Source organism: Carcharodon carcharias, chromosome 8 (genome assembly GCF_017639515.1).
Source record: "Carcharodon carcharias isolate sCarCar2 chromosome 8, sCarCar2.pri, whole genome shotgun sequence".
NCBI classification, from domain to species: Eukaryota; Metazoa; Chordata; class Chondrichthyes; order Lamniformes; family Lamnidae; genus Carcharodon; species Carcharodon carcharias.
In genome coordinates this window covers 18083030-18098287 of record NC_054474.1, presented here as the reverse complement: position 1 = coordinate 18098287, position 15258 = coordinate 18083030, and the positions used below count along the sequence as shown (strand labels likewise).

Here is a 15258-nt window from a genome sequence, read left to right as displayed (position 1 = left end):
GGTCAGGTCCCAGTCTGTTGCAGGTCAGCTCCTGGTCAAGTTCAGGTCAGTATCTGGTCCGGTTCAGGTCAGATCCCAGTCAGGATCGTTCCTGGTCAGGTTCCAGTCAAGTTCTGGTCAGGCTCTGTTCATTTCTTTTTCCGGTTCCGGTCAGTTCCTGGTTGGGTTCCGGTCAGTTCATGACCAGATTCCTGTCAGTACCTGGTCAGGTTCTGGTTGGTTTCTGGTCAGGTTCAGGTCAATTTCTGATCATATTCCTGTTGGTTCCTGGTCAGTTTCCAGTCAGTTCCCGGTCAGGCTCTGGTCAGTTTCTGGTCAGTTCCTGGTCAGGTTCAGGGCATGTCCCAGTCAGTTCATGGAACGGTTCTGGTTATTTCTTGGATTGGTTCCGGTAAGTTCCCAGTCAGGTTCCGGTCAGTTCCTGGTCAATTCCCATTCAGGTTCTGGTCAGTTCCTGGTCAGATTTCGATCAGTTCCTGGTCAGGTTCAGGCCAGTTCCTGGTCAGGTTCCGGTCAGATCCCTGAGGCAGTTAGATAATGAGAAATTCTTTGCTGCCCACCGGTTTATTTTGCACTGACCAATTCAGTTAAAACCCGTTCAAGTATTAATTTGAATGTCTTGGTGAACTTGTTTATTGAATATCAGGATAAACCGGGTAGGATCTTTACAGCATTCCTGGTCGGAATGTTGGGGGTTGAAAGAAACCAGAAAATGCCATGAACAAATTGGAACAGCATTCAATTTCTGTTCAGCCAGTCCCTGAGAGGGTCTGTACCCCCTGAATATGGACTGTGCCCCTGCCCGCCCCCATCTTGAATATGGACTGTGCAGCCCCCCATCCCGGATCCAGGCTGTACCCCTTCCCAAGTTCTGGATGGAGACTGTAGCCCCTCCCCTGTCCCAGATACAAACTGTACCCTCCACCTCTCCTGGATATGGACTGTACGCTCTCCCCTGTCCTGGATGGGGACTGTATCTCCTGCCCCATCCTGACAAAGACTGTACCCTTCCCCCCCAGCTCCCCACCATCCTGAATGGTTACTGTACACCCTCCCCATCCTGTATATGGACTGTACCCCCTCCTCTGTCCCAGAGTGGGACTGTATCCACTCCCTGACCTGGACAGGGACTGCACCCATTCCTTTGCCTCTGTGAATGACCGTACCCCCTCTCCTACCTTGGACAGGGACTGTAACCCCTTCCCTTGTCCCTGTGAATGACTGAACCCCCTCTCCTGTGTCTGACAGGGACTGTACCTCCTCCCCTGTTCTGGATGGCGATTGTACCTCCCCAGGGCCCTCATACTGTTCACCCTCAACAAACCTGCAGCAACAAAGAGCATTGGACCCCCCCCAGCAGTCACAGAGACAGAGACACACACAAAAAAACACCTGAACAGCATGTGGAATGAGTGTTTGACAATATCACTGCAGTTGTGTAAATGGCAGCATCTCTAAAGATGCCTGAATAACGAGCATGGAGATGACTGAAAATGGGGTAAATTTCCTTCCCATTGCTGAGGCCCAGGTGTTTGGTTGAATTTGCTGGTTACGCAGTTATGTTCATTCTTTTACCCACTAGTTTTCCACACTGAATCTGACCTTGGAGTCACTGCCTCCACTGCCGCATTCCCCCTTGTCGTACCACCATTTGTTTTTCAATTTGTCCAAGAGTCCCTGCTCGTTCAGTTTAAGAACTGCCAGGTTTACGGGATTTCTTGAAATGATAAAACATACTCATCAGTTGTGAGCAAAAAATAAAGACCAGCAGTCAGAATCGGAGTCATTCAGTTGCACAGAGCTAAAGTGGGTTAAAAGGTCAAAACATTCACAGGAAGACAAGGAGGAGTGACACAGGATGTTGAGGTGAAGTTAAGTGCGTAACCCTGGAGACACAAAATCAAAATCACTGGTTGGAGGGAACTTTCTGCACTGCCAAACTGGTAAACTCCCTGTGTCCTGGATCACAGCCCCTCACAACAGGGAAGCGGAGACTTTATCCGGTATTACTTTCACCTTGTGTACAACCCCTTACTGCAGTGACCCCATAGTGAGTTAACCATTAAACGCTCAGGAGCATTTGCTTGTCACACTGGGTTCCAGTCTCCTGGGCCACAAGCTAGCACATGGCCTGAGTTTGCTGCTGTCTGTGCCGGTTACACCTTTATGCTGCACTCTGTACACTGCAGCAAGCTTCTCCACCTGTCCAGTGACCTCCTGGGCTCCTCCCTAGAGTAAGTGAGCATGGCTCCAGCAACCATCCCCACCCTGACATGGCCGTGGACTTCTGATCTTCGTGGCAGAGTGGAGGAAGTCAGAGAGAGGAGTAGGGATGGAGCTGGAAGGGTCTCTGACGAAAGATAGAAGTGGCAGGAGGTGATGGGGGTGGGGGTGGGGGTGTTGGCAGGCTGGGGAGGGGGTGATCCTAATGTGGGATATGAAAAAGAAAAAGAGAGTGTCCTTGTGTCAACTTGCATGACCTAGTTGGCCTTGACAAAGAGACAAGCAGTCGGTGGGCGCAGTCCATAAAAGGAACACCTTGGGTTCAGTGCAGTGGACAGAGATGCCAACTCTCCTGTGTTCAGTATCAGAGTGGCCCAAAGATGGACACAACAGGTGTGTCATATGGTAAAAAGGTCAGAACCTTTAGAAAGGTAAGGGGAGAGGTGGTTTTTCTATATTCGTTCATGGGATGTGGGCATCTGGTGGCTAGGTTAGCATCCCTAATTACCCTTATTCAGAGGGTATTTAAGAGTCATCCACATTGCTGTGGGGCTGGAGTTACATATAGGCCAGGGCAGGACAGCAGATTTTCTTCCCTAAAGGACATTAGTGAGCCAGATGGGTTTTCACAACAGTCAACAATGGCTTCATAGTCATCATCAGACCTTTAATTCCAGATTTTTTTTAACCATCTGCCATAGCAGGATTTGAACCCAGGTCCCCTGATCATTACCCTGGGTTGTTGGAACACTAGCCCATGACAATACCACTATACAACCACCTCATAATTAAAGAAAGAAAGACTTGCATTTTTATAGTACCTTTCATGACCTCAGGGCGTTCCAAAATGATTTCCACTAATGAGTGTTGTCACCTTTGTAATTTAGGAAAAATAGTGGACCATTTGTGCACAGCAAGAACCCCAAAACAGCCATGTGATATTAGCTGGATCATTTGTTTTCAGTGATGTTGGTTGAAGAATAAATATTGGTCAGATTACCAGGGAGAACACCTCTACTCTTCTTCAAAATAGTGCCATGGGATTCTTGCATCCAGCAAGAGAGAGCAGATGGGGCCTTGGTTTAGCGTTTCATCTGACAGTGAAGCATGTCCTCATTCATGGGCATGGAAAAGCCAGGAATTATTACCTTTCCCTAATTGCCCTTGAGCGGACTAGAGTGACAGCTTTAATTTACGTGCTCAAGTCTTTGGAGTGGGTAGGGTTGCCAAGAATTCCAGGATTGGCCTGGAGTTTCCAGGAATTGAAGATCAATCTCCAGGACGCTGTTATGTGCAACCCTGGAGAAAAACCATCAGGATATTAAAAAAAAGATTTGTTTTTGTCATTTTCTTTGAACATTTCTCTTTACCAGATATAAAAATAGTGAAAATGTTGTGGGGGGGGGGGGGGGGTGAAAGAAAGGCTGTTTGGCTTACGGTCAAGCAACATCCGATTGGGTAATGAGTCTTTTTGCTTTCCAATTGCCGTAGGAAGGCAGTGTGTCACAAGGATGGATGTGTTGACCGACTAATTGCTGGAAAGTGGAGGCAAGGCATGTGTGAAAAAATCTGTAGGAGTGGGACCTGAACCCATGACTGTCTGGATCACAGGCAAGAGTGCTACCTGCTGAGCTATGGCTGAAGAATGCTTTAGTCTGTTTAATGAGCCTTGAAGTGTTCTCTCCCCAGACGGCTCAGATCTCAGCGTCCAATCAATGGCTGACTCTGGGCAACACATCCCAGCCTTGAACCAACTGCTTTAAACTCATGAGAATTCTCTCTCCTGCTCACAACCTCAAGCAAAATAAAACTGACAAGTAGCTGAAAAAACAAACTGAGGAACAATCTAGCTCCGGAAGTCTGCGAATTTATCGCCATCAGTAATTGGAGCTGGAGCAGGGGCAGTGTAGGAAGGGGTTTGATGGGAGGGGGTGCCACATGGCATGGATGGGAGGAACCAGCTAGCAGTGGGCTGAGGGGGTTGCAGAGGGGTTGGAGTGGAGAAGAGACACTGGGATGGGAGAGGGGAGAGTGTGGGGATGGGGATGGGGCAACAGCACAGCTTCCTGGAACCGACGCGGCTCCTTGGACAGAATTCAGTCCCCAAATGCTGTAACCAGGGATTTCAGGCCCTGATGAACTGCCGTCACTGTGAGGTGAGCGGACAAGGCTCGGTGAGATCCCTGAGCAACACTGAGAGGGAGAAGTCATTGTTTTTTAGTGGCAGAAATAAAACGAGGCTTAAGTAGCACCAGGAAATTCTGGTAATACTCAGCAGGCCAGGCATCATCTGCAGGGAGAGAAACATTTTGGTTGATGACCTTTTGTCAGGACTGTAAGATGTCAGGCCTGATCATTAACTTGGTTTCTCTCCATGGAAGCTGCCTGAATTTCCAGCATTTTCTGTTTTGTTTTCAGATTTCTAGTGTCTGAAGTATTATGCTTAACTATAAGGTTTGATTTTTCCTAACATATGAACATGCGAACTAGGAGCAGGAGTATCTGAATGTAATCTCAACCCAACATTCCTATCTACCCCCGATAACCTTTCACCCCCTTGTTAATCAAGAATTTATCTAGCTCTGCCTTTAACATATTCAGACTCTGCTTCTACCATCTTTTGAGGCAGAGAGTTCCAAAGACTCACATCTCTGAGAGAAAAAAAATTCTCCTCATCCCTGTCTTAAATGAGTGACCCCTTATTTTTAATCAGTGACCCCCTAGTTCTAGATTCTCCCACAAGAGGAAGCACCCTCTCCACATCTACCCTGTCAAGACCCCTCAGGATATTAAAGGTTTCAATTAAGTCGCCTCTTACTCTTCTAAATTCCAATGAATTTGTCTTCTGTGCTGGTCTGTAGTCAACCTTGAGCAGCAGATGGTGCAGCAGAACCTCTATGATTCCAGTTGTGGGTATGACTGATGAGGTGAAGTCACTGAGCACCTAACTCCAACCTAAGCATCTAGAGCCTGTCCCATCTGGGGTCCAGACAATGTGGGAGAGGCAAGTATGCTTGGTCCAATAGCACAAAGAAACTACGTGGACGAAAAGGAAGGGTCTGTGTAGGAATCACAAAGGAGATGCACAATGGGCTGAATGATCCCCTTCAGTGCTGTATGATTTCAAGAACAGACTGATGGCCAGTAGAGTATATTCAGAATTTGAAGTTTTCACAGTGTCATTTGGAATGAGCTCAGTGGATAAGGGGATGCTGAATGTTGATTGAAGTTGATTCATACTATAAAGTTCCCCTCCAAGCCATTCACCACCCTGACTTGGAAACATATCGCCGTTCCTTCACTGTTGCTGGGTCAAGATCCTGGAACTCCCTCCCTAACAGCACTGTGGGTGTACCTACATGGACCACATGGACTGCAGCAGTTCAAGAAGGCAGCTCACCACCACCTTCTCCAGGGTAACTAGAGATGGGCAACAATTGCTGGCCCAGCCAGCGAAGCCCACACCCTGTGGATGAATAAAGAAATGAACAGCGAGCGTCTAGCACATCAATAGTATGTCCCAGTAGCTTGTCACAGAACAAAATAGTTGGAACTTCCTGGTCTTGGTCTCCATTCAAGGGCATGGAGATGGCTCACACAGCTATCAGAATAAGAGCTCAGATCAGGGCAGGGTAGAGCTGGGCAAGCAGGGCTGGCAGCTTAGGTCAGGGCAGAGCAGGGCTGGCAGGATAGGGCAGGGCAGGGCAGTGGGGGTCTGACAGGATAAGGCAGAGCAGGGCAGAGCAGGTCTGGCAGGATAGGGCAGAGCAGGGCAGTGGGGGTCTGGCAGGATAGGGCAAAGCAGGGCAGTGGGGGTCTGGCAGGATAGGGCAGAGCAGGGCAGTGTGTGGCTGGCAGGATAGGGCAGAGCAGGGCAGTGGGGGGCTGGCAGGATAGGGCAGGGAAGAGCAGGGCGGGGCAGGTATGATAGGGCAGGGAAGAGCAGGGCGGGGCAGGTATGATAGGGCAGGGAAGAGCAGGGCGGGGCAGGTATGATATGGAACGGCTGTGCAGTATGGGGCTGGTACAATAGGGCCAGCAGGGCAGAGCAGGGCTGACAGGATAGGGCAGGGAAGGTGATGTTTGGTTTTTCATGCCTGTCTTTACATTCAGAACATTGAAGCATATCTCAAAAACAAATTGCATTATTACCCAACATTTCTAAACAAATTGACTTCTTCCAAACAAGGGGATTGTCCCGGTTACAAGATTCACTGCGGACTTACTCAGACAAAAAGCTGAGAGAGATTAAGTACAAAGTTCAATAAAACTCATCGACTTTCAAAATGTTCAGAAGGAAGCAATCCAATCTCATTAACAAATCAGTCAGCAGAATATTACAGACATTAATATTATACTGTTTATTATACTGTAAGATAGTGTTACTGTGTTAGCACTATTCTATAACTGGGTGAGTTAACAATAATACTAATTAAGTTTATTGTATCGTAATGCTGTCAGTTACTTTTCTAGCTAATACTGTTACACTATCAGTGTTAGTTACAATCATTACACTATCAGAGTTAGTTCCCAGTGTTACACTATTAGTGTGTTTGTTCCCAGTGTTATCCTAGTCCACCCACCTTAAGGGAGATCCTTTTGGTGTAGCCACTCCGTATCCTTTGGAGTCAAGATTACCTCCAACCTTCATGGTATCGCAGGGTTTCCTCTGTTCAATGTACTCATTCATGGTCGACTCCAGGAGATAGGCATACTTCCCTTTGGACTTTCTCACCCGGGTTACACCTTCCTCAGTGGTTTTAACAAAGACTGAAGGTTCAGCAGACTTCATATAAGCCCACATCTTCTCAAAGACGGCAATCTTTGATCGCTGTGCAAGATGAAGAGAAAGTAAATAGGATGAGTCTATCTCAGCACCAAGCGCGGATCTTCTTTCTGGGAACATGGGCTTTCTGCTCCTGCCAAGTGTTCAATGGCCGATCACTATTATCCAGCTCAGCAACACTAACTCATGACCTTCATTCAGGAGGTGATTAACTTCAGCGGCTCCCAGTCTAACAGCTCAGCCTCCTTTAGGTGAATATAAATCACCTTTCAAGGATTTGTATTTGCTCCAATCTCAGGAGGCCCCTAAGTCACGAGCAATGCCCAGAGCCCTGATCACAGGAGAACTCCCATGCCTGTGTTGTATTTCCATCCCCAGTTCCAACTGTCCTGAGAACCTAAGCCAGAACATTGATACAATGTCCAATTATTAGCCTTCAATGCTGCAATCCCAGCTCCCTCAATGAGCCCAAACAATAGGATCTTTATAGCAAGCGAGGTGATTGTCTCTTCTATCTGGGATAGATTCAGGTTTAGGGGCAAGACAAGAATACAATAGAGGAGCAGGGGTAGACCATAACGCTGGTTGATCCTGCTTCACCATTCAATATGATTATGACTGATCATGGGCTTCAACTCCACTTTCCCAGCTACTCCCCATATCCCTTGATTCCCTATGAGACCAAAAGTCTGTTTATCCCAGACTTAAATGTATTCAGCGATGGAGCATCCATAACCCTCTAGGGTAGGGAATCCCAAAGATTCACAACCCTTTGAATGAAGTAATGTCTCCTCATCTTAGTCTTAAATGATCGGCCCCTTATCCTGAGACTGTGCCCCCACAGACATTCACCCCAAGAATGAGGGCTCATGTTAAATCCAGGGGGAGGAGCTGCATTGATGGGGAATGACTGGGACAGATTAGCATAAAATAATAATTCCCTGGATTCTTCGGTGGGTGTAGTGGGTTAAACAGCACCCACCAATGTGCTCTTTAATACAAATATTTCCTTGAACCTTCCTACCCCACATAGTCATTGTGATCGCCCCTTCCCCAAACAATCTTCCAGCTCCCGGTACTCACATTTCAATGGGGGCTAGTCAAGTGGCAACTTTGAGACCCATTGCCCTTCAAATGGTTGGGTTACCCCTGGGGCCGTGACATGGACAACTCAAATCTACAATGTTGCTAAAACCCAGGGACTCATTTCGGGATGGCCTTGTGGCTCCTGGTTGGGGTGCAGACTGCCTACTGGCCATGGGATCTTGCTGTGTCCAAAGTTACAACATGTGCCTACACCGCAAATGTCCTTCATTGGCCATTGCTTTGGGAAGTCCTGAGGTGTTTAACGGCACTAGAGAAATGTAAATCTTTCTTTTTTAATATTCTGCAGGAGGGTGCAGTACTGATCTTCACCCATTTTGTTTTAATAGCTGTCCCACAGTTAGGGCAACAAGCAGAAAGGCATCGTACTCACCCTGAAGAACTCTTTTGTTGATCCAGCGTCGAGTGTTCCATAGGCAATCTCTGTCTGCTTTGCGAGGTCCTCTGCGCTCTCAATGGGTGACACCATTCGTTCGACTGTCAGGAAGGCAGCCAGGTTGGCAGTGTAGGATGAGATGATGATCAAGGTGAAGAACCACCAAACTCCACCGACAATTCGACCTGACAGAGATCTGGTGGGGCGGGGGGGTGGGGGGGGAAGGTGGGGAAGGGGGGGGGGGGTGGGGGGGTGGTTGGAGGAATGACATGAAATGAAATGCATTAAAAAAATGACAGCAGATTACTAGTCTTGCGTCCATGTGTGTGGTCTAAGGATGTTCATAACCGTGAAAACACAACGGCTTACATAGAACCATATCCTGCTCCTGAGACCCTACCACCCCCAGGCACATACTGTAATGAGTTGGGTGTTGGCGAATCACCGGGATTTCAATTGTTCCATCCTGAACATCAGCAGAAAAAGGCAATGACACCCAACAATTCATTTGTTTAAACATGAGCTGGCAAATCAGAAGCTAATCATGTGAGGAGCCGTGACTCCACCAGCATCTTCATGAGGGCAATTAGGGATGGGCAACAAATGCTGGCCTTGCCAGTGATGCTCATACCCCAGGAAAGAATACAAAAAAATTGCAGGTACTTCTCAATCCTGTAGTTTGAAGGTGGACATTTCCATGCCTCACCTCTCTTCCTGCTAAAATAATTGGAATGTGCCTAATCTTCTGCCTTTGCCAGTGGTGTTCTGGAGGTATGGGACACTGTCTCTGATCTCCTTCTCATGACAGCTGAGGCCTGGTAATAACTCTGTGCACGTGGATGGGTTTTGAGTTAAAATCGGACCCCGGTCTCTGCTGGCTGATCCCTCCCTTCCCCTGGCTCAGAGAAGCAAGCCCATCCAAAGTGCATTTCATCCCTTCACTGCCTGGCGTCTGCTGCAGCGCTAGTAATCCCTCCCAGTCTGTACACTCGGTTTTAGCACCGACCCTCTTTTGCCCGGTGCAGCAGGACTGCTGTGAGTCACAAGACACACCTTGGTCAATCAGCCGGATTAAATGCTGCTGTCCAAACAACCAACCTGCTCCCCAGCTAACAGCCTGCAGCTGGAACCCCTCCTAAACCTTGTGAACCATAAAATGGGCTCTTGACCAATAAAGAAACAGATAACCTCAACAACCCATTGTATCAGCCAATCAACTCGCAGCCCCGTCTGGCTCAGTCATCTCCCTACCCATGGTATACACTTATTCAATGAGTATAATTGACACGTTATGGACTCAGAGCTCAGACTCTTCATTCACACTGGATTTCAGTCTCTGGAACTCTCTCCTCTAAACAGCTGAATGTCAACTGGAGCTTTCAGTGGATTTTTATTGAATACACGTATTGAGGGATTATGGAGCAAAGATGGGTGAATAGAATTGAGGTGCAGGTCAACTACCATATGACTGAATGGCCTCCTACCATTCATACCTAGTCTGTTCGCAATGAGTGACACTTCCAAACTGCGTTAGAAAGAAGCAGCACCTTGATGGAGCTAAAGCATGGACAGAATGGTTCACTGATGTCCTTTAGGGAAGAAAACCTGCCATCCTTACCTGGTCTGATTTACATGTGACTCCAGACCCACAGTAATGTGTTTAACTCTTAACTACCCTCTGAAATCACCTAGCAAGCCGCTCAGTTCAGGGGCAGTTGGCTCTGGGCAACAAATGCTGGCCTTTCCAGCGACACCCATGAAAAAATTAAGAAAAACAAGAATGATCGCCGTGCTCGGTGTGAAGCCCTGACACCTGCTGCAGCTGGACTCCTCTGTCCTCTGAACCGCTGTGTGCAAGCTCACTGGCAGGCTGCCCAGTCACTCAAGCAATTCCTCGTAGATGCCCACCAGCCTCCTTCAGTAGACCGGGCCCTTGGAGCCAACATCTGAGTCCCCCCCGAAGCAGAGGCAGTATTTGTACTCACACCTTGTGGCATCCTCGCCCTCTGCCCTGGCTCTTGCACACCTGTGCCCAGTGACTTACTACGTGAAGACCTCTGCCCTAGACCAGCCTCAAAGACATGTACAGTGCCAGTTTCTGAGCGAGTGCTTGCGAGGGTGAAATTCAGTGAATATCTTCAGGGATGATGACCTCCTTTACCTCCACTGGCTGCCGGGCTTCCATGCCTTCAGCAGCTGAAATGAAAACATGGAAGAAGCATTAGGTTTCAACATTCAGGGAGGGCAGAGGACAGAAAGAGAAATGTGTGGCAGACTATGTAAAGTTCGACAAGCAAAGAGTGCGGTGTGAGATAGCAGTGAAAAGAGAAAAAGAGGATGCGGTATGAAGCAATCCTTCTTCATGTCACCTCCAATGTTGTCACTTGCTGGGGCCATGACTCTCCTAAGGTCCGATTGACCAGAGTGCTTTTTCTGAGGGGACATAGGGAGTGCAGATGGGTTCAGGCTTCTCCTGTGGAAGCCTCCTGTCTCAGGAGTATGTTAGCAATTGGCTGATGAGGTGCTTCAGGAATGTCCCGATAATGGATGAATAACTGAGGCACAGTGTGCCAGATTTGAGGTGTGGGGAAGAAAGGGTTGCAATAGTGGTGAGTGCGAGATTATGATGTGAAAGAGGTGTAGCAATTATAGGAAGTAAAGGGGAGTGGGGAGGTGAGTATTGAGGCTGGAGGTGGTAGTAATCGAGCAGAGAGCACAAGAACAGGGTTCTTACCTTGACAACACTGCTCAGGTCATTGAGCCTCTTTCACTCCCATGTCCCGGGAGCTAACCTGCTGCATTAGCCACCTCAGCAACCTCTTCGTCCTGGAGGTGGAGAAGTTGCCTGGAGGGATTTCTGCACCTTAGGGAGGAAACAAGCATCTCACCGTTCATCTATTGTCTTGACCAGACCATCCAAGGCTGCATTGGAGACATGCTGCATCTGTGCCCACTCAGTCCTTGCTCCAGGTGTTTCTCTAGTCATGTGTTTCCCTGTTGCTTGTAGCTAGAATGCAGCTCCCCATTTAACAAGCTGGCATCAGAGTGGCATCAGAGGCACAATTTCAGGCCCCGAATCAAGCATCCAGCCAACAAATGGCAGGGATGGGGCTTGATACATACCTCCATCTTTATGGCAGTCAGGAATCTTACAAATGCAGATGGATAAAGAGACATCCAGTATCTTCTTCAGTTCTCTGCCCGAAGGCAGGTCTGACCCACAGCACCATGACCTCCACCAAAGGTAGGGCAAGGACGGAGGTCCCGAATCCACCCCAGGCAGAAATGTGTACTGTCGGCATCAGTCGGACCCTCGCCAGCTGTCCAACCAACTGAGCCAACCGGCCCCCAAGGAGTCTAAGTTGCTGTGACAACAGATTCTTTTTCATGCATGTTGTCATTTGGAGCTATGGATAGTGATGGTAGAGGCTACAATTTCTTTCCATCACATAGCTGACCAGGAATCACTCCCACTCTTACCACCTGCCACTGGCGTGTGTTGGAAGGATTCACAAGTTGATAACCAATCTGTTTGGCTATGAGAGAGAGAGAGACACCCAGTAGATACAGTATAAACATAGAGAGAGACACTCTGTGTATATATATATATATATATATAAATAAATTATATATAGTGTAAACAGACAGAGACATCCAATAGAATGGTTAGCATAATAGAATGCTTACAGCACAGAAGGAGACCATTTGGCCCATTGAGCCCATGCCAGCTCTCTGCATGTGCAATTTACTTGTCCTATTCCCCAACCTTTTCCCCGTAGTTTTGCAAATGTTTTCTTTTCAGGTGCATATCCAATTCTCTTTTGAAAGCCATGATTGAATCTGCCTCCACCACACTCTCAGGCAGTGCATTCCAGACCCTAACCATTCACTGTGTAAAAATGCTTTTCCTCTTGTCACCCTTGTTTCTATTGCCATACACTTTATTTGTCCTCTGGTTCTCAATCCTTCCAATGGAAACAGTTTCTCTTTACCTAATCTGTCAAGACCCCTCATGGCTTTGAACACCTCTATCTAATCTCCTCTCAAACTTCCCTTCTCTAGGGAGAACAATTGCAGCTCCTCTAATCTATCCATGTAACTGAAGTCTCTCAGCCCTGGAACTATTCTCAGAAATCTTTTCTGCATCCTCCCTAAAGACTTCACATCCTTCCTAAAGTGCGGTGCCAAGAATTGGACATGAGACTCAAGTTGAGACGGCATTAGTATTTTGTAAAGGTTCATCAGAACTTCCTTGCCTTTATACTCTATGCCTCTATTTATAAAGCCTAAGACCCAATATGCCTTTTTCATCACTTTTTCCAGCTGCCACCTTCAACAATTTGTACACATATACCCCACTTCTCTCTGTTCCTGCTCCTGCTTTCGAATTGGACAATTTATTTTATGTTGCCCCCTCCTTGTTCTTCCTACCAAAAATGTATCTCTTCACGCTCTTCTGGATTAATTTTCATCTGCCATGTGTTCATCCATTCCACCAGGCTCTTGAAGGTTATTACTATCCTCCCCACATTATACTTCCAAGTTTTGTGCCACCAGCAAGTTTTGAAATTGTGCCCTGTACACCCAAATCTAGGAAAGCATTGTTCCTTGTACCGCCCCTCGGGAAGACCACTCTAGACCTTCCTCCAGTCTGGGAAACAGCTGTTCACCAATACTCTGTTTCCTGTCACCCAGTCATGTGCCTATTGTCCCTTTTATTCCATAGATTTAAATCGGCAATGCTATTATGTGGCATTTTATCAAATGTGTTTGTACATGTAACCGCATTACCCTCATCAACCATTTCTGTTACCTCATCAATAGCTCAATTAAGTTAGTTAAATGCAATTTTACCTTTAACAAATCCATGCTGTTTTTCCCTCAATGAATCCATATTTGTACAAGTGACTGTTAGCTTTGTCCTGGATTAGTATTTTGGAAACCTTCCCCATCACGGAGGTTAAACTGACGGGCCGAAAGTTGCTAGGTTTATCTTTATACACTTTTTTAAAGAAGGATATAACATGTGCAATTCTACAGCCCTCTGGCACCACCCCAGTATCAAAGGATGTGGCAGAAAATGGCCAGTAATAGGCATGTGCCTAAGGGCAGGACCTCCCCTCATTGTTCCATGCCTCATGGACTTTCACTTTCTTCTTCAGTTGCTACTAGAGGTCTTCCATTTTCAATTTCAAGTTGTCTAGCAATCTTTTTCTTCCTCTGGTTTACGTTCCCCTGATCTTTCTTCAGTCACCTCCTTCAGCAAGTTTTCATGCCATAAAATATGATTAATCTAAACCTGTTTGCCTTTCTTGATGATGTGCATGCATGATCTTTCCTCCTCCACTTCATTGTTCTTGTGTTCTCTCCTCCTGACCCACTCCCTCCTTCTCCAGAACTACATTTCACAAAGTTATATAATTTAGATGCATCATTGGATGCATCTGATCCAGTCCTGGTGACTTATCAGCTCTAAGTACAGCCAACCTTTCAAAGACCTCCTTTTTATCAATTTTTAACCCATCTAGTGTCTCAGGTTTCTCCTCTTTCACTATAACTTTAGCAACTTCTACCCTGATAAAAACAGATACAAAGCAATCATTTAGTACCTCAACCATGTCCTCTGCCTTCATCTGTAAGTCCCCATTTAGGTGTCTAATTGGCCCAAGCTCTCCTTTTACTAACCTTTCACTATCTATATATCTATAGTAGACTTTGGGATTCCCTTTTATGTTAGCTGCCAGTCACTTCTCATGTTCTCTCTTTGTAACTCTTATATCCTTTTGCAATTACCCTCTGAATTTTTTTATATTCGGCCTGGTTCTCACTTGTATTATCAACTTGATGTCTGCCATACAGTCCTTTTTTCCTGTTTCATCTTATTCCCTATCTCTTTCATCGGTCAAGGATCTCTGGCTTGTGTCACCCGACCTTTCCCCCTCATGGGAATATATTTAGACTATATCCAAACTGTCTTCTCTTTAAAGGCAGCCCATTGTTTGATCATAGATTTTCTTGCCACTCTTTGACTCCAATTTACTTGGGATAGATCTGTTCTCAACCCACTGAAATTGTTTCTCTCCCAATTAAGTATTTTACTCTAGATTGCTCCTTGTCCTTTCTCATGGCTAAGCTACACTCTGCTGTTCTATTCCAGGAAATTATTTGATGAAGGATAGAACTGGAGCCAATCTTTACACATTTTTGTATTTATTTACAGAGTTGTAAATTATAAACATATACCTCTTAACTGCAAAAAATACAATTTTAGTTTGTGCCTATTTATAGGGGCTCAACTAATTCCCTAGTTAGTACCCACTAGCTATGTGCAATAATTACAATTAATGAACAATTAACACTTCGGACACTAAGATCACTGTTCCTTAATTGTTCCTTTCCTGGCACTTGATTGACACACCTGATTCCCCAGAACCAGATCCTGCACTGCCTTCTTCCATGCTGGGCCAGAAATGTACTGATCAAGAAAATTTTCCTGAATATACTTCAGAAACTTTTACCCTTCTCTGCCCTTCTATTACTATCCCAGTCTATACTAGGATAATCAAAGTCCCCCATTATTACTAGTCTATGGACCTTGCAAATCACCCAATTTCCTTGCAAGTTTACTCCTCCATATCTTTCCCCTTAGTTGGTAGCTGAGAGAACACACCCCTTAGTCTAAAGGTAGTTCTATTGTTTCTTTATTCTAACCAAATAGATTCTGCTCTTGACCCCTTTGGGACATCCTATCGCTCTCCAGTACGGCAAT

The 15258-nt window shown here is 46.4% G+C and overlaps 1 protein-coding gene across 1 annotated transcript in view; it reads right to left on the bottom strand.

Annotated features, from left to right (window-relative positions):
• Nucleotides 1-15258, bottom strand: part of LOC121280876 (glutamate receptor 1-like) — a 240228-nt gene that overhangs the window by 11965 nt on the left and 213005 nt on the right. Inside the window, exons 12-14 of the mRNA XM_041193199.1 lie at nucleotides 8487-8685; nucleotides 6807-7054; nucleotides 1603-1717 (exon numbers count right to left, since the gene is read on the bottom strand). Of these exons, the coding sequence (XP_041049133.1) occupies nucleotides 1603-1717; nucleotides 6807-7054; nucleotides 8487-8685 (562 nt within the window). The remainder of the gene's footprint in view (nucleotides 1-1602; nucleotides 1718-6806; nucleotides 7055-8486; nucleotides 8686-15258) is intronic.